At 40.0% G+C, this 19989-nt stretch overlaps 3 gene segments (V, D, J or C); all 3 read right to left on the bottom strand.

Moving 5' to 3' along the window:
- Nucleotides 1–3636: 3636 nt before the first annotated feature.
- Nucleotides 3637–8362, bottom strand: LOC133066945 (T cell receptor alpha variable 22-like). The segment is given in 3 exon segments: nt 3637–3746; nt 7826–8107; nt 8296–8362. Coding segments are annotated over 3 exon segments (444 nt in total).
- Nucleotides 8363–10741: 2379 nt separating this feature from the next.
- LOC133066944 (T cell receptor alpha variable 26-1-like) lies at nt 10742–11653 on the bottom strand. The segment is given in 2 exon segments: nt 10742–11121; nt 11551–11653. Coding segments are annotated over 2 exon segments (420 nt in total).
- Nucleotides 11654–18407: 6754 nt separating this feature from the next.
- Nucleotides 18408–19275, bottom strand: LOC133066943 (T cell receptor alpha variable 25-like). The segment is given in 2 exon segments: nt 18408–18826; nt 19095–19275. Coding segments are annotated over 2 exon segments (465 nt in total).
- Between the last annotated feature and the right edge of the window lie 714 nt (nt 19276–19989).

Here is a 19989-nt window from a genome sequence, read left to right as displayed (position 1 = left end):
CTCATGACTATTTCTCTTTATAAAATAAAGTTAAGATAAACATGTCAGATCCTTCTGTGACATAATGCTATAACGCACTCTTACAAAACTTAATATCTGCACACTGCAGACACATAGTACTTGTCAACACCACAGAAGATGGGGAATAAACTCTGTACACTGTTTCATGTTCATGTGGAATGTACCTGTCAATCTTCCATTTGGTTTCATTGTTGTAATAGATGAGTTAATATAAAAGAACCAAAGACAAATAAACAAGTAGAAAAGAAAATATAGACAAGGTCTAAAAGAGTGCAAGTTCATGGATCAAAGTAGCTCATGAATGAGTGAAGCGGGGAGGTGAGTTTGTATTTATCTGAGACATCTACTCTTCTGTCCCATTTCACATCTGAGTGCTGACAAACAACGAATGCCCAGACTTGAAGTTATTTGTAATTAAGGAGAGGAGATCATGAATGACCACAGCGGCTTGCAGAGCATCATATTATATAATATAGATATATATTAATATAATAATTACATATCTATCAAGAAATTTATATTAATAAAATTCTTTCAAAATACCATAACCTTATAAATTAGTTCTCATATACATTCTTAGGTTATGATGCATCACTCTAAGAAATTTTATCATATGTATAGGTTCTTGTAACACCACTAAAATCATGACACAAAATCATTTCATCTGTCTAAAGAAATCCTCTTTGAATACCTTCCCCATCCCTGCAACTCTTTATAACCCTGCTAATTACTGATCTCCTTCTTATCTTTATATTTTGTCCCTTTGAGAATGTTGTTTAAGCAGAATCACACTATGTATCAGTTCAGTTCAGTCCCTCAGTCATGGTCGACTCTTTGCGACCCCATGGACTGCAGCATGTCAGGCTTCTCTGTCCATCACCAACTCCTAGAGCTTGCTCAAACTCATGTTCACCAAGTCAGTGATGCCATCTCATCCTCTCAAGAGTCTTCTCCAACACCACAGTTCAAAGCATCAATTCTTTGGCACTCACTTTTCTTTATAGTCCAGCAATCACATCCATAAAGACTACTGGAAAAACTGTAGTTTTGACTAGATGGACCTTTGTTAGGAAGCATCACTACAAACAAAGCTAGTGGAGGTGATGGAATTCCAGTAGAGCCATTTCAAATCCTAAAAGATGATGCTGTGAAAGTGCTACACTCAATATGCCAGCAAATTTGAAAAGCTCAGCAGTGGCCACAGGACTAGAAAAGGTCACTTTTCATTCGCATCCCAAAGAAAGGCAATGCCAAAGAATTTTCATACTACCACACGATTGCACTCTTCTCACTCACTAGCAAAGTACTGCTCAAAATTCCCCAAGCCAGGATTCAACAGTATATGAACTCTGAACTTCCAGATGTTCAAGCTGGATTCAGAAAAGGCAGATAAACCAGAGATCAAATTGCCAATATCCGTTGGATCATAGAAAAAGCAAGAAAATTCCAGAAAAACATCTATTTCCGCTTTATTGACTATGCGAAAGCTGTGTGGATCACAACAAACTGCGGAAAATTATTCAAGAGATGGGAATACCAGACCACCTTACCTGTCTCCTGAGAAATCTGTATGCAAGTCAAGAAGCAACAATTAGAAGTGGACATGGAACAACAGACTGGTTCCAAGTTCAGAAAGGAGAACGTCAAGGCTGCATATTGTCACCCTGCTTATTTAACTTATATGCAGAGTACATCGTGCAAACTGCCAGACTGGGTGAAGCACAAGCTGGAATCAAGATTGCTGGGAGAAATATTAATAACCTCAGATATGCAGATGATAGCACCCTTATGGCAGAAAGTGAAGAGGAACTAAAAAGCCTCTTGAAGAAAGTGTAAGAGGAAAATGAAAAAGTTGGCTTAAAACTCAACATTCAAAAAACTAAGATCATGGCATCCAGTCCCATCATTTCATGGCAAAGAGATGGGGAAACAGTGGAAACAGTGACAGACTTTATTTTCTTGGGCTCCAAAGTCACTGTGAATGGTGACTGCAGCCATGAAGTTAAAAGATGCTTGCTTCTTGGAAGCAAAGCTATGACCAACCTAGACAACATATTAAAAAGCAGAGACATTGCTTTGCTGACAAAGGTCCATATATTCAAAGCTATGGTTTTCCCAGTAGTCATGTATGGATGTGAGAATTGGACTATCAAGAAATCTGAGTGCCAAAGAATTGATGTTTTTGACCTGTGGTGTTGGAGAAGACTCTTGAGGGTCCGTTAGACTGCAAGGAGATCCAACCAGTCCATCCTAAAGGAAATCAGCCCTGAATATTCATTGGAAAGGCTCATCCCGAAGCTGAAGCTCCAATACTTTGGCCACCTGATATGAAGAACTGACTCATTGGAAAAGACCCTGTTGCTGGGAAAGATTGAAGGCAGGAGGAGAAGGAGACTGCAGAGGATGAGACGGTTGGATGGCATCACCATCCTGATAGACATGAGTATGAGCAAGCTCCGGGAGCTGGTAATGGAGAGAGAAGCCTGGTGTGCTACAGTCCTTGGGGTCGCAAAGACTGAACTGACTGATTTCATGGTTATCTCCATAGTTTTCTTTGTATTTCACCATTTGGACATTTTATTTGCTTCTTTCAGTTTATGTTGGGTTAAATTTGCTTTTCTATCATCTTTTCCTGAAAACCTTGAGAGTAGTCTATCAACCTTTTTTCTTCATATAAATATTTTAAAAGATAAATTTCCTTCTATGTGTTATTTTAGCTGCATCTCATGCATATATATATCGTGTGCTCTCCCAACATTTACTTTCAAAATATCTTCTAGCATCCATTGTAATTTTTTTTTTTTTAACTTCAGTTCAGTTCAGTCACTCAGTCGTGTCTGATTCTTTGCGACCCCATGAATCGCAGCACACCAGGCCTCCCTGTCCATCACCAACTCCCAGAGTTTACTCAAACCCATGTCCCTCGGGTCAGTGATGCAATCCAACCATCTCATCCTCTGTCGTCCCCTTCTCCTCCTGCCCCCAATCCCTCCCAGCACCAGGGTCTTTTCCAATGAGTCAACCCTTTGCATGAGGTGGCCACAGTACTGGAGTTTCAGCCTCAGCATCAGTTCTTCCAAAGAACACCCAGGACTGATCTCCTTTAGGATGGACTGGTTGGATCTCCTTGCAGTCCAAGGGACTCTCAAGAGTCTTCTCCAACACCACAGTTCAAAAGCATCAATTTTTAGGTGCTCAGCTTTCTTCACAGTCCAACTCTCACATCCATACATGACCACTGGAAAAACCATAGCCTTGACCAGATGGACCTTTGTTGGCAAAGTAATGTCTCTGCTTTTTAATATGCTATCTAGGTTGGTCATAACTTTCCTTCCAAGGAGGAAGCGTCTTTTAATTTCATGGCTGCAATCACCATCTGCAGTGATTTTGGAGCCCAAAAAATTAAAGTCTGACACTGTTTCCACTGTCTCCCCATCTATTTCCCATGAAGTGATGGGACCAGATGCCATGATCTTAGGCTTGTTTAAAGTTAGAAGATTTAAATATGTATCAAATATTTGGGAGTTTCTAGAGATATCTCTTTGCACTTGATCTGTATCATTTCCATTTTGGTCAAAAAATAAATTCTGTATAATGTCAGTTTTCTTCAATATATTAAGACTTTTTAGCACAAACATATTGTATGTGTCTGCATGTGAGGATGTGACTGGAGCCTCGGCTGTAGGTTTGGGTACAGGCTGCAGGTGCCTGGGGAGCACTGTGCGCTTGCTGCACAGAAGTAGGTGCTGAGTCTCCAGGCTGGGAAGCTGTGATGTGCAATGAGAGCTGTCTGGGACTCTTATTTAGGAAAACTTCCCTGTGAATCTTCCCTCTTCCATTTAATTCACAACCGAATGTATGGCTATCAAGAATGCAGGGCCTTTATATAAGGGTATTGCCAGTACTATAGGAAGTAGTAAAAAAAAAAAAAAAAAGATTCTCATAACTACAGTTCAGAATGGAAATCTCTCCTTCCTGGACTGTCAAAGATTAAGGGCTCTCTTTCACCTGCTCTTGGTCACTTTTTTCCTCCTGTTGACCACTCGGCCCCACTTAAAGAGATAAAAAGCCATCAGTTCCACAGACATATGCTTATTTCTTAAAGTTTCTATCTGCATGAACTTGTTTGTAACCCAGTTTTCCCAGTCCCCCTAATTAATGAGATATCCTAGGTTTTCTCCTCCGCAATTCACAGCCCAGTTGAAGCCACAGAATCGTAAGTGATGCTCCCAGGATCTTGTCCATTGCTTCTGGCACCAGTGCTCAGGGGCAACTCCAGTTCCTCTTCTGAGCTTCTTAGCCAGCTAGAGCTCTGACTTTAAGTTCACACCTGCTTTTATTCTTTCAGTAGGCCCCACCGTCTCACAAGGGCTTTCTCTTAAACTCTAGCTCAAAAGTAGTATTTCTCATTCTGTGCTAAATTAGAATCACTGAAAATTAAATTCATTGGGAATCTGAAATGAACCCCTACAAGGATAAAGTGCAGGTGAGAAGTTCTCTCACGCTATCCCCTTCTTCCTTTTCCTTACCCCTCCTAGAAGGTTAAAAATCATGTATCAGGACAGTTTGATGTTTTAATAGGACTAGTGTTATTTTACAATGGGGAAGAGAGAGACTCCCATGAAGTCACAAGATTAGTATGTAGGAAGCATTTCTTTTTTATTACAAATTCTAATTAAAGTGTATTGAGGATACACAAAGGGCATAATATATCATTACAAGCAAAGTTTATGGAGCAGAACATAAAGATACATAGTCCTTTTGCCCTGATGGAATTTACATTTTAACACCATCGTTCGGGGTTTCCACACTTTACATGATCCTAAGAATTAATAAAATATAATTAGATCAATTTCAATTTATACTTCTTATAAAATATAAATCAGGCAAATAAAATGTTTCCAAAATAAGCATGGAGAAAATAAATTGAGAAGCACTGGAATAATTTGTTCTGGAGAATCTTTTGTCTCCAAATTGATAATATTAACTAGGAAAATTCTGCAGAATTCAGAAGATATGGGACCATGATCATTCAGTAATAAAACATTTTGATAGTTCTCATACTGAGTTACACCTTATTCTCACAGGTAAAATACAAAAATGTTAAGAACCAATTTGGCTTTAGAGGTCAACACATCAGGATATAGAAACAGAAATTAAAGAGCTCATTTTTTTAAAGAGTTTGTGTTCTCTGTATTTGATGTCATTTCAGACACTATCAAAGAAAAACATCATCACAGTTCAACAAGAGACAATAATAACCATTCCTACTCCTCAATCTAATTCCATCTGCTCCAGCTCTCTAAGGGGATTTTTTATTGTTTGTTGAATTTTTGGTGTGTTTTATTTTTTATTTATTCATTCATCCATGCATGTCTTCAATATATATTTACTAGTGCCTAAAATGATCATCCTTGGGTCTCATTCAAGAAAGAAACAGAAGTAGCAATCTTCAGTCAACCCACTCCCAATACAAGTACATTCAGATAAAAGCTACTAAAGAGAAATGTGTTTCTATATGATAGACCCAAGAAAATTATAATGGGCTCACTTCTGGACTCAGAGTAGTTCTGATGGAGGAGCTGCTTGAACTGGAACTTACACTATATTTCTTAGTAAAGAATGGGGTAAGGGAATTCTGGCACTGATTATCTCAGTATGATTGGAGTCTGGGATATATCTGGGTGAAAACATTATAAATTTACATTAGAGAAACTAATATGGCCTTAATGTCAAAGGATAAAACATGCTGTTCAAAGAAATATTAATTTTCAAAGCCATATTTTTCAAACTTTTAGACTAAAATATACAGAGATACTATTTAGGTAGATGGATAGATACCTACTTACATATAAGATTCAGAGATGTAAACTGAAGCAAAGTTGGAGATAAAAGTTTAATAGATATTTAAAGGATCCTTTCTGGCTAGTTGAAGAATCTGTGTATGTGGGACAAAAGTTAATTGTCTCTGAAGCAGTGTTGCCCCTCTGTGGCCATGTAAAAATATTACTCTGAATGATTTTATATAGCTTCTTGAAATGGGGAAAAGTCTAAAATTAAAACATTTTCTCACAACGTATACAAATATAAACTCAAAATGGATTAAACACCAAAATGTAAGACCTGAAACTTTTAAAACTTGAGAAAGAAAATATAGGCAGTATGCTCATTGACATTTCTCTTTGCAATACTTTTTTTCTGTCTCAAAGGCAAGGGCAACAAAAGGAAAAATAAATAAAAGGGACCTAATCAAACTAACATAAATCAACATTCAGAAAACTAAGATCATGGCATCTGGTCCCATCACTTCATGGGAAATAGATGGGGAGACAGTGGAAACAGTGGCAGACTTTATTTTGGGGGGCTCCAAAATCACTGCAGATGGTGATTGCAGCCATGAAATTAAAAGACGCTTCCTCCTTGGAAGGAAAGTTATGACCAACCTAGATAGCATGTTAAAAAGCAGAGACATTACTTTGCCAACAAAGGTCCATCTGGTCAAGGCTATGGTTTTTCCAGTGGTCATGTATGGATGTGAGAGTTGGACTGTGAAGAAAGCTGAGCACCTAAAAATTGATGCTTTTGAACTGTGGTGTTGGAGAAGACTCTTGAGAGTCCCTTGGACTGCAAGGAGATCCAACCAGTCCATCCTAAAGGAGATCAGTCCTGGGTGTTCTTTGGAAGGACTGATGCTGAGGCTGAAACTCCAATACTTTGGCCACCTCATGCAAAGGGTTGACTCATTGGAAAAGATCCTGATGCTGGGAGGGATTGGGGGCAGGAGGAGAAGGGGAAGACAGAGGATGAGATGGTTGGATGGCATCACCGACTCGATGCACATGAGTTTGGGTGAACTCCGGGAGTAGGTGATGGACAGAGAGGCCTGGTGTGCTGCAATTCATGGGGTTATAAAGAGTTGGACACGACTGAGTGACTGAACTGAACTGAACTGAATCAAATTAAAATCTAAAGCATGGCAAAGAAACCATCAACAAAAATAAAAGGCAAACTATTGACGGGGAGTAGGTATTTGCAATAAGGGATCAATATCCAAAATGCACAAAGATATTATGTACCTCAATAACAAAAACACAGTCTGATTAAAAACTGGGCATAGGACCTGAATGGCCATTTTTGGAGTGATTCAAGAAGGGGTCTTGAGCCATGGATCCAAGTGGCCTCCAGAAGCTACAAAAGGAAAGGAAACAGATTCTTCCTCAGAGAATCTGGAAGGAATCAGCCCTGCCAAGACCTTGGCTATAGACAGCGAAACTGATTTTAGATTTTTGCATCCAGAACTATAAGAAATATTTTGTAAGTGGTCAAATTCATATTAAACATTGAGCAAATCTTTTCTGTTCACTTTGCTGCACTCATAGGATGGGATACCAGTGCTTGCAGTTGCCTGTTGGGATACATCGCAGTGAGACAGATCTGAACGTTCTTGAGACACCCAACCAAGCTGGATAATATCTTTACTGGAGAGATTTCGTTGCTTTCAATGTTTACTGTTTTAGAGTCGGGCATACTGTGGGAAACATTTATTTTAATTCTGTCCTCTTATCAGCTACATTTTTAGTTACAAGTTAGAGGGTCTAGTGTAGAAGGAGATAGACTGAGAAGGGAAAAGACCAACAGAAATCTGTCGGGCTAAAAAGCGTTTGTGGTTATACCTATACCAATGTTCCTAAGGAATACTAAGCGCTGCAAATGCCCTGTGGGGGCCTCACGGTGTGACTGAGGCTGGAGGAGGGGCTGAGCCCCGGGAGGGTTCCTGTAGAGGCTGCAGGTGCCTGGGGAGCACCGCGCTGCGCAGCACAGAAGTAAGTGCCCGCGTCTGTGGTCCGCGGAGAGGAAATGTGCAGTGAGCTGCGGCGTTCTGCAGGGACTGTGGTGGCCTTTAATCTTCCATCCTGCTTTGTCCCTGAAGGAATGTAAAACAGGTGGATGAGGCGGCCCCCAGGGTTCTGAAGATACCAGTTCACACTCAGTGGGGAAGTGGAAAAATTACACCGAAGCGTGTAGCTGGCTCCCTCCTGGAGACTCAGGGCTGGGGGACTCTGCTCCACATCCACCCCTCGCACACCTGATGAGGAAAGAGAAACAGCCACTGTGAGGGTCACTGTAACTCCTACTAAACCCTGAAAGTGCTCCCCCCTCCCCACATGATGAGAAGGATAGACAGTCTGCAGGACTTGTCAGCTCCTCTCCCTCCCTCGACAATAGAGCAGCGCCTCACTCCTCCAGGTTCCCTGTGGGGCGGCCCCAACTCACAGCAAACCTGGGCAAACAGAAGCCCCAGCACAGCGCCTGCTAGCCTCTCCATGATGCTTCCTCTTCTTGTTGGGACATTTTCACTGCAAGACACTTAACTAAACCCTGAGGGAGTGAGTGAGGTAAGTCGTTCCTGCTCCTGCAGCCAATCAGCTCACCCAACCAATCCTGCTCAGGTGAGGAGGACAGGACGCCCCACCCCCCACCGCAACCAACTCAGGATGTGCTGGCCAGGGGCGGGTGAGAGGGGGAAATAGGGAAGTCGTTATTTTATGACTTAAGGGATACTTTCTGAGAACATTTCGGAGAAGGCAGACTCTGATTTGGAATTTGGGAGAATTTTAGGGTAAAGAAAGCAAAAATTAACTGTATAGCCCCATCTTCCTCTCACATGGCATGGGTGTAGTAGATTCTTCCATAACGAAATGCTTTTTCCCAGAAGTGCTGAGGATCCAGCTTTTGTTTCTCTTATGCTCTCACTTGTGGTTCTAAAGGGTGCTCATGAATCAGCACAGTATTGGAAGTTGCCCCTATTGGCTGGAACACTTTGCTATATTAAACAGTATTTTTTAAATTTATTTATTTTTAATTGGAGGATAATTGCTTTACAATGTTGTGTTGGCTTCTGCCATACAATGATGCAAATCAGCCATAAGTATACATACGTCCCCTCCCTTTGAACCTTCCCCCCATTCTTCTAGGTTGTCACAGAGCACCGTGTTGAGCTCCCTGCATCATACAGCAACTTCCCACTAGCTATCTCTTTTGCATATGGTAATGTATACATTTCAAAGCTATTCTCAATTCATCCCACCCCCTCCTTCCCCTAGTGTGTCCAAAGTCTGTTCTCTATGTCTGCATTTCCTTTTTTGTCCTGCAAATAGGGTCCATCAACAGATGAATGGATGAAGTTGTGGTACCTATATACAATGGAATATTACTCAACCATAAAAAAGAACATTTGAGACAGTTCTAGTGAGGTGGATGAAACTAGAGCCTGTTAACCAAAGTGAAGTAAGTCAGAAAGAGAAAAGCAAATATCACATATTAATGCATATATATAGATTCTGTAAAAATGGTGCTGATTACTTGAAAAGTTATATATATTTATTTTAGACTAGGGCTGCATAAAGAGCAATTTTAGTTATCTTAACCACTAGTTGGACATTGAAAACTGAATTGTAAGTTTTATTTTTATTAAAACATCATAATTTTGAAATAAATTATTTTAAAGAAAATTTCTATCATAAATACATTTTTAAAACTGTTGATTACTAGTTTTGTATTCTGCTTGCTAATTTTAGTAAGCTGTTTCAGAGAACAATAAGTGTTTTTGAAACCATATGAAGATAATTTTAGTTTGTGCTCTTATCTCAGACTTTGTAAATAATATCGATTCTCTGTCAGTGGATTTGGGGGTAAAAGGGATGGAAGATGAGGACCTGTATATTTTCACTGCAGTGAAAGTGAAGTGATCTGCAGGCACTAACATTCAGATGGACAGTTCAAGGATGGTTCAATAGTAGCAGCACGTAGGCCTGGTTGCTCCAAGGCATGTGGAATCTCAGTTCTCCAGTCAGGGACTGAACCTGTGACCTCTGCATTGGCAGGCAGATTCTTTACCACTGAGCCACCAGAGTAAGCCCCATGTGCTGCTTGCACACCTGCGTGCTAAGTCGCTTCAGTCATGTCCAACTCTTTGCAACTCTAGGGTCTGTAGTCCGCCAGGCTCTTGTGTCCATGGAATCCCCCAGGGAAGAATACTGGAGTGGGTTGCCGTGCCCTCCTCCAGGGGATCGTCCCAACCCTGGGATCGAACCCTCGTCTCTCTCCTGCAGCTCCTGCAGTAGGCAGATTCTTTACTGCTGAGCCAAAGGGGAAGCCCCATGTACTGCTTAGGGAATATCAAAAATGATGAAAACTCTTAATAGAAGCGGTATTTCCAGACCTGCCAAGAAAGTGAAACACTGTCATTCACTTAATTTTTGTTTCTTTCAAAACACTTCTTCATGGGAAATATGAATGTTCTAGACTAGCAACAATAACATTTCAGATTTTTCTCAGAGAAAGAGTAGTTTGTTTCTGGTAAGTGGAACAACTATAACACATCACAATCCAGACTTGGCCCTGGATCCAAGTGAAAGAAACCTTTGGAACAAGGAGAAGTATTTGTATGTTTTCCACTTCTTATGTTGGGACTAGTGCACTAAAACCAACATTTGATTGACATGAGGAGGAGCCACAACAAATTATTAACACCTCTTACTTTATTGCTGTGCTAAAATTATGATTCTAAGACCCCTCAAAATTCTTCTCAGCTGCATCAATAAACTAGGTGCTTATTCCGTGTCCTCTTTTTCTTCTTTTCTTTATCCATCTTCTTTCATTTCCCTTCCCTTCTTTTTCCTCATCTCTTACTGCTCTCTGACTCTCCTTCTAGATGACTCTAGATTTGCTCTCGTGACTGCTCCCCCACTGTGTCCCCCCTTCTTCCCACCAGAGATACTGCGCAGGTGCAGCCCCATCTGGCCCACTGTGCCCCTCTCAGGACGCAGTAGTACACAGCGGCGTCTCTCAGGGTGACCTGGGGCAGGACAAAGGTGCTGGACTTTCTGTCTGAAGCTATGGTCAGAGAGGCCAGGCTGCTGTTCACTGTGCCTCGTAAGCCATGAATGACATACTGTAGACTCTGATTGGGATTTTGCCGATACCAATGTATATAGTCATTTCCACCAATGGTAGAGTGGTTACAAGGCAGGTTTACATTTTCTCCTTCAGCACAATCCATGGAGTTGGGCTGGGTGGTCTTAGCATTAATCACAGTTCCTAAAAGGTCAAGAAAATAAAATTAGCCCCTGACCAAAAATTCTGTGGATCAAGTGTACAACATTCCCATAACTATCTGGACCTCTCCCCTATTCCACTGTTTTTATCTGTGTCCTGCAAAACAGCATTGGTGTTTATTATATAGAGACCAAAGACACATGCCAAGAATCTGAGACTCTATAACCTTTATCTCATGGGTCCTTTGCTCAGTAAACCCAGGGATTTCCTACAAACTGGTTACTGCTAAGTGCTCTTCTGGGATCATGGCTATGATTTAACCTGTCATGTAGAAGTTTGTACTACCTAGCAAATGATCAGTTCTCAATTCCATCGTTATGAGGCTGAATAGAGCAGAGGGAGAGCAGAGAGCAAATAACACTTCATGGCCCTTTGCCCTCAAGTCATCCCTTGTAGACACAGAGCACTTACCCAAGGTCAGAAACACGGTTACTTCAGTCACCAGCCTCATACTTCAAGAACAAACCAGGATCATGGGCTCACAGCTCAGACTTGTGTCTCCTCCTGGGCTTGTTTCCACAGAACAGAAACAACTACTGCTGGTAGAGACTTAGAACCAGAGCAGGTATCAGTGTGTTGTTGCCGGGATCTGTCAGCCAATGATCAAGCAGTTCCTTGTCTAGGTCTTCCTGCCCTGTTTTAGGCATGTCCCCCAAAGAAGGAGAGACATCCCCAACTCACACAGTGTCTGTTGCCATCCTCTGTGAAGTTTCAAATCTGGCTCTCTAAAAGGAACACCAATCACAATGATATCTAGAGCCATTGTCCTATCATTTGGCTCCTTAAAGAAATCGGCTGGTGTTCTATGAAGCTTATGGAAAACATTAATTAATACCAGAAAACTGTACTGAGCTCTGTGTTGTAAGGAGATGAAAATTTCCATCCACATTCCAGAAAATGTATGTGAAACTCCAGAGCAGGCAGTGATGTTCTCTGGAGGACAGAAAATATTAATAATGTAGAGACTAAAGCTATACAACCTGGAGTTCTGGGCTCCTGTAAAGGTCCTTGAAATCATGTGTCTACCACCACCTAGGTAAACATTTATCAAAGCATCTGTTCTTGATATAGTAACTGATGACTCAGATGGTGTCCGCCTCACTCTTCTTGAAGAGTGATCTTTAATCCTCATGTTCTCTATGCCCATGCTTGTAGGCACTGTGCACCAAGAATGTTGAAGCAGAGAGAAAAGACAGGAAGGAATGCAAACAAAGTCGGGGTGGGGTGTAGGGTGGGTGTAAGTGGTAGAAAAAGTCAAGGGAAGGGATAAAAGCGTAAGTAATAGGGAAGGGAAAAGACAATCAGAGGAGGGAAACAGAGAAAGCAGTGTCAGGAAGGTACATGGAAAGGACTTGAGCTGTTGAGCTAAGATGCCCGCAACCCTTGACCATGGACCCTCAGCCAGGGGTTATAAAGTACAAGCTGTCAAAAGAGAGTAACATCTTCCCAGTGTTGGGATGTTGGGACCACAGTAAAGTCTCTGTCAGGGAAGACCACTCATTTCAGCTCCACTGACCACAGAGGGTGGTTCCGTCTGGATCCTTCCTTCATCATCTTTCTACTCTCATCAACTCAAAAATGGCCTCAGTTCTCCATTCTAATCTCTGCAAATGGCAAGATAGGTGGTCTATAAACCCAACAACCATCTCCTCCCTCAAAACTGTACTATGTGTAATACACCGCGTGTAACCCATTATGTAAAGGACCAGTATGGGTGGAGGAGAAATTATGCTCAAATACGGACAGCAGATATTTTTTGTGTGCAAAATAGGCAATATACTAAAACACTGAAAGGTGTGTTGGAATAAATACCTTTTCAAATAAAAGCATGCAAAGCTGTAGGTTTTAAATGTACAGACATCCTGCTCAGAAATATCTAAATTTATGGTGGGAGACATCAGAACCTGATATTGCGAAATGCACTGAATTAGAGACGCAGCCTTTAGAGGGAATGGCTTCTGTTGGGACTGTGGATGGAATCTACCAGAACAGTTTGATCTTACTCTTCCTTACTTTTGGATTTCTATTTCCTTTTTTCTTTCTTTCTTTTTTTTTTTTCTAGAAATATTTCAGAAATAAAAGTGACTTTGTTGTTCAGCATAAAGGTATTCTAACCACAGGATAACTCATCCTTTTTAACATGAAAATAAACATTTAAACATTAAAAAAAAAAGAGAAAGAGAATGGGAGTATGTCGTTTTTCCTTTTTCTTTGGCACATCAATGGAAAACACGTTTCCCTTTCCCTCTCCCAGAAAGGACCACCGTTTTCAGTTGAAGCAGCCCCCTCCAGTGACTGAGTAAGTGAACTGCAGAAGTAAACCCAGGCCAAAAGCCCACTGGTGTGGCTCAGGAGTGAAGAGTCTGCCTGCCAGTGGAGAAGATGCCGGAGATGCAGGTTTAGCCTCTGAGTGGGGAAGATCCCCTGGAGGAGGAAATGGCAATGCACTCCAGTATTCTTGCCTGAAGAATGCCATGGACAGAGGAGCCTGGCAGTCTACAACAGTTCATGGGGTCTCAAAAAGTTGGACACGACTGAGCACTATAGCACTACTGTATAATCTTTTAAAAGGGGGCTTCCCAGATGGCTTAGCAGTGAGAATCCACCTGCCAGTGTAGGAGATGTGGGAGACATGGGTTCGATCCCTGGACCAGGAAGATACCCCGTAGACGGAAATGACAACCCACTCCATCCAGTGTTCTCCAGTGTTCTCACCTGGGAAATTCCACGGACTGTAGACCGCCAGCTTCCTCTGCCTATGGCATTTCCCAAACTCGAACACTACTGAGCATGCAACCTTTGGAAAAGCTCAAATTTGAAGGTAAAAGAAGTAATCTAATTGTTTTCATTGACAGAGGAGTGTATAAAGAAGATGTGGTGTATATACACAATGAAATATTGCTCAGACATTAAAAAGAATGAAATAATACCATCTGTAGCAACATGGATGGACCTAGAGAGTTTCATACTGAGTGAAGTAAGTCAGACAGAGAAGGAGAAATATCATAAGGCATCCCTTATATGTGAGATCTAAAAAGAAATGATACAAATGAACTTACTTACAAAACAGAATGAGACTCACAGACTTAGAAGACAAACTTATGGTTGTCATAAGGGGAAAAGGATAGTTAGGGAATTTGGGATGGTCATGTACACACTGCTATATTTAAAATGGATAACCAACAAGGACCTTTTGTATAGTACAAGGAACTCTTCTCAACATTACGTGAATGGGAGGGGAATTTGGGGAAGAATGGATACATGTACATGTATGCCTGAGTCCCTTCACTGTTCAGCTGAAACTATTACAACATTGTTCATTGGCTATACCTCAAGACAAAATAAAAAGCTCAAAAGAAAAAAAGAATCTTAGTTGTAAAACCTTTGTACTCACCTGTGTTTTCTTAGACATAAATTATTTTTGGCCATTTTATTTCAGTAAAACCCCTATTATGATTCTCCATTGTTGACATCTCTTTCATCTTTCCGTTTGTCTTTAAACTTCCCATATTTAAAGTTTACTTCAAAAGTCAAACAAACATTTATAAGAGAGGTTGTTACAGTCTGGGAACTCAAGAATGTTTCGTGAATAAATAGTTGAGTCTTTATTCATGAATTTAGTGAAAGAAAGAAATTGTGATGAGTCACTATTCTGAAAACAATCTCCCAATTTTATGGAAAGCATGTTAAACAAAAAGACTCTAACAGGATAAATAAAGGGTTATAATTATGGGCAAATTCAACAAAAGGAAAAAACATTCAAAATCTAAGATGGAAGAAAATTATATTGAAGACATGGGAGTAAACGTCATGGTAATCATTCTTCGTTCATTTAACAAATATTCATAAGTATTCACTAGGAGCCTGTTCTGTGGCAAATCTCATACACACACACACGCACACACACACACACACACACACGTAAGCCAACAAGCACTTCTAATGAAAATATAAGAAAAAATAAAAATGAATTACTTAAAGTAAGTATGGATGTATTAGTTTATTATATTAGAAAAAAGCAGAAGAAAAGCAATTACCAGTACATTTTTGTTTGTTGGGTTCTTTGCCTTTGTTTTTAGAAGATGATAAAAACCACTACCAAGTGTTCTTTTAAATAATACTAAAAAACAAAAAATACTCTGTATGACCAAGAGGAATCTAAAAATGTTTTCTTGCCTATTGGTTCTTTTCGGGGTTCTTAATTTTATAGGATTATATCTCTAAGACCATATGAGGTGAGGTTATCTTCCTTTGCTTGATGAAAACCAAAATAATGCCCATAACATACTTTCAGAAAATCAAGATGACTTGATGAAAGGCTAGTACCTCTGTGTGATGGATACTTTCAACAGTCCAGAAATGGAAGAGAAATTCCTGAATCTAATAAAGAGTATTGATGAAAATATCAAAAATCAGTATTAGTCTCTAAAGGATCCCGAACAAGATAGGTAGACTATCACTGCTCCTATTCACTGTCTTCCTGAAGGACCTGGCATCAAACCAGGAAAGGAAATAAGTATTAAGTCTGAAAAGGGAGAAATAAACCATTTTTATTCATAGGTGCATGTAGAAAATGCAAAGGAGTCTATAAGCAGATTATAAGAGCTAGAACTAATAAGGGAATTATTGACTGTATAATCACTAAAGACAAATATAAATTTTATTTCTAGATACTAGTGAAATCAATAGAAAGTGAAATTTAACTTTCATTTATTAAATACGTGGGAATTAATTTAACACAAGGTATACAGTCCTCTACCAAAAAAAAAAAAAAAATTAGACAGGATCTACATAAAAGGGAATAACATAAGATGCCATATGTCAAGATGTAAATTGTCCCAAATGAATCCATAAATTCAACACAAGCCCAGTACAACTACTAGCAAGGTTTTTTGGTAGACGTTGAGAAGCTAATTATATAAGTTTGGTGGAAATTCAAAAAGACCTAAAATAAACCTTGAAGAAGAAGAAAAGTTTGAATTGCATTTCCAGATATCAAAATGTATATGAAGCCCCAGTAATTAGGACAGAATGTTCTGTTGGAAAGAGGATAAAATAAAGATGAATAAGCAGGATCAAATCCAAAAATAGGTCCATATGTATACAACATCAATTGATTTTCTCCAAAGGTGTCTATGCAGTTCTATGGGGGAAAAGATGGTCTTTCTGGGATAACAGCTAGTGTTAGTTGCTTAGCCATGTCTGATTCTTTGTGATGCTATGAACTGTAGCTAGCCGGCTTCCTCTGTCCATGTGATTCTCCAGGTAATAATAGTGGAGTGGGTTGCCATGCCCTTCTCCAAGGGATCCTCCTGACCCAGGGATTGAACCCAGGTCTCCCACACTGCAGGCAGACTCTTTACTGTCTCAGCCACCTGGGAAGCCCCCACCCTGTACTGCGACCACACAAACACTAGAATGTGCTCTTAGTGATATCTTACTATGGTTTTCATTGCATTTCTGCAATTTCTGGCTACTTGCATCTTTTGAAAGTGCCTTGACTCGTTCCTCCCTCCTCCTTCTTTTATGAAATAGCTCTTTGCCCGTGGTCTAAGTGAAATGTCTGCCTTATTTAAATACTGTTTAGCTTTGAGAGTTATTTATATATTCTAGGTACTAGTTCCTTGTGGGATGGATGGTTTCCAAATAACAGTTTTTCACAGTTGGTGGCTTGTCTTTTCATGCTCTTACGGGTTGCTTTGCAGGGCAAAAGATATTAATTTTGAAGTCTGGTTTGCCATTTAAAAAAACATTTTATAGACTTGTTTTGTTGTCAGGTCCAAAGACTCTTGGCCCATACACATATCAAAATTTTGCCCTGTATTTTGTCCTAAAATTTTTTATAATTTAACATTTTACATTTAAGTCTGTGATCCATTTTAAAGAATGTAAGTATGAAGTGTGAGACCTGAATCAAGGTTAATTTTTCCTGCCAGTGGATTTCAACTTTCTCCAGCACTATCTGTTGAAAGGGTTATCTTTCTTCTATCGAATGTATTTGGCACTTTGCCAGAAAAGGTCAGTTGGGCATATTTGTGTGGATCTATTTTCTCTGTTCATTTCCACTGAACTGTGTGTTTATCCCTGCACCAGTACCAAATAACCTTGATAACTGTAGCCTGAAATCAGATTGACCGATTGTTCTGACTTCTTATTTCTTCAAGGTTTTAAAAATTACTCCAGTATCTCTCCCCATTCATATAAATTTTAGAATAGTCTTGCCTGTGTTTGTTTTTCAAATCCTGATGGATTTTAGCAGGAGTTCTATGACGTGTGTATGTAAATTTGGAGAGACTTGCCATGTTTGCTGCTTTGAAACATCCAGTTTGCAAACTCATGACATCTCTCCATCTGTCTCCTTTAATTTCTTCCATTAGTGTTTTGTAGTTTTCAGCTTAAAAATTCTGTACATGTTTTCTGTACAAAAAAGACCACTCAGGGTCTCTTTCAGAGTCATTGTAAATGGTATTATATTTTAATTTCGAGGTCCACATGTCCATCGCTAATATATAGAAATACAGTTGACTACATACATTTATCTTATTTCCTATGGTGTTGCTGAACTCAACAGGTCTGAGAGTTTTGGGGGGTACATTCTTTGTGAGGTTTTCTATACAGATAATCATATTACCTGGCAGTTTGACGTCTTTTCTGGCCCAAGACTGTCTTTACACCTACTTTCTTTACTGCCTGGCTCTGATGTCTAGCACTGTGCTGAAGGACAGTGATGAGAGTGGATGTGCTTGCCTTGTCCCCAGTCTTGGGAAAACATACACAGTCTTCTGTTAGTAAGCACACTGTTCGCTACCGAGGATCTTCCCCACTGTGCCTGTGCTTCTCAAAGTCCTCACCATAGTTGACTGTTGAATTCCAGCAAAAGTTTAGTCTACATAGATTAATATGATGTAATTTTTCTTTTTTATCCTGTTAATATGGTGAATTTCATCAACTGATTTCCAATTTGAAGTAATTTGCATCCTTGAAAAAAATCCATTTGTGCTTGGTATATTACTCTATTTATATAGATGAATTTTACTTGCTAATATTTTTAAGAAACTTTATGTCTATATTCATGAAATATGTTTCTCTGAAGTTTTCTGTTATGATCTTTGTCTGATTTTAATTTCAGGGTAACACTAGCTTCATAAAGTGAGTGAGGAATTCTTTTCTTCTTTTTTTTCTGGAAGAAATAGTGCATAATTCATGCTAATACTTCAAAAGATTGGTAGAATTATCTAGTAACACTAAGTCCAGGGATTTTTTTTTAATTAAAAATTCAACTTCTTCATAGATATCTTGACTTCAGCTTTCTCTGGCCCCTGCTCTGAGAAGAGGTGAAGAGGAGCGGCCCCTGGAGCCCACAGTGAGGTTTGGGGACAGACAGCAGGTGCTTCCAGAGCACTGTGCCCCGCACAGAAGTAGGTTCCTACATCTGAGGGCTGGGCAGCAGCGAGGCGCAGGGAGCTGTGCTTTTTGGTCTCTCCAAACCGACCTGTCCGTCTCTGCTCCGTCTTCACTTCTCCACCCTTAGCTAATATCATCAAGAGGACAGGACTTCCCCCAGGGCTCTGCTTATACCACTGTAAGGTAGATAAAATGCTTGAGGAATTGCAGTACGTGGTGAAGTTCTCTCCTTCTTGTAGACGCAAGAATTGAGGAATTTGACTCATCTGTTGTCCGTTCACTTCTGTTGAGAAAACAGTGAGAAGTGTCAGAGAAAGTCTAATCAGATGTCTATTCTCTCAGCTCCAACGGTCTCTCTCATTCTTCTTGTGTATTTTTCTCTTTCTTTCCATGTCTCCTTGCCCAACTCCCTCCATCTTTCCACTTTTTAGTTTCTGAGTTTTTCTCAACATCCTGCTCTCTCTCAGAAAATCTCATTCCTACAGTTTCCTGCAGATAAGATTCCGCTGTGCAGAATTCTCTGGAAGCAATCAGGGAAACCCCAAACTCACGTGATATTTGCATCCATAAGATCAACACTGGTGCTATGAGCAGCATTTCCCTCTTCCTCGTCAGGAAGAGTTGCTGAATCTGCCTGCTCCTAAAGCGTTTCCCTTGTACAAGCTTTTCCAGCCCCACATACGTTTCTGTGGTCGACACTGCCTTTTGCAAAGAAAAACGAAAGGAGTGACTGCAATTTGAGACAGCCAATCAGACTTACCCCATTTTACTCACACATCTTAAAAAGCAATCCATGGCTGATTCATATCAATGTATGACAAAACCCACTGAAATGTTGTGAAGTGATTGGCCTCCAACTAATAAAAAAAAAAAAAAAAAGATTTAAAAAAAAAAAAAGCAGGGCGGGTTTGCAGATGCTGCCCCCCTGTGGCTGGATCTAAAATTGCTGACTTTATAACCAATTCTTCACAGAATGCTTTCTAATTTAATTGGTATATATGTTTGTCAAAACTTGAAAAGAAAGAGTTTGCTCACGCTGATATTGTTTGGGGAGGAACATTTTGCCTTTTAAAATGGATTTTTTAAATTTTAAACTAGGGCATCCGGGGAAATAATGAAAACAGTGAGAGACTTTATTTGGGGAGGCTCCAGAATCACTGCAGATGGTGTCTGCAGCCATGAAATTAAAAGACGTTTGCTCCTTGGAGGTAAAGCTATGACCAACCTAGACAGCATATTAAAAAGCAGAGACATTACTTTGCCAACAAAGGTCCATGTAGTCAAAGCTATGATTTTTCCAGTAGTCATGTATGGATGTGAGTGTTAGACTATAAAGAAAGCTGAGCACCCAAGAATTGATGCTTTTGAACTGTGGTGTTGGAGAAGACTCTTGAGCATCCCTTGGACTGCAAGGAGATCCAACCAGCCTATCCTAAAGGAGATCAG

Source organism: Dama dama, chromosome 12, assembly GCF_033118175.1.
Source record: "Dama dama isolate Ldn47 chromosome 12, ASM3311817v1, whole genome shotgun sequence".
Lineage (NCBI taxonomy): Eukaryota > Metazoa > Chordata > Mammalia > Artiodactyla > Cervidae > Dama > Dama dama.
Note: the sequence above shows the minus strand (reverse complement) of the source record. Positions and strands in the feature narration are given on the sequence as shown.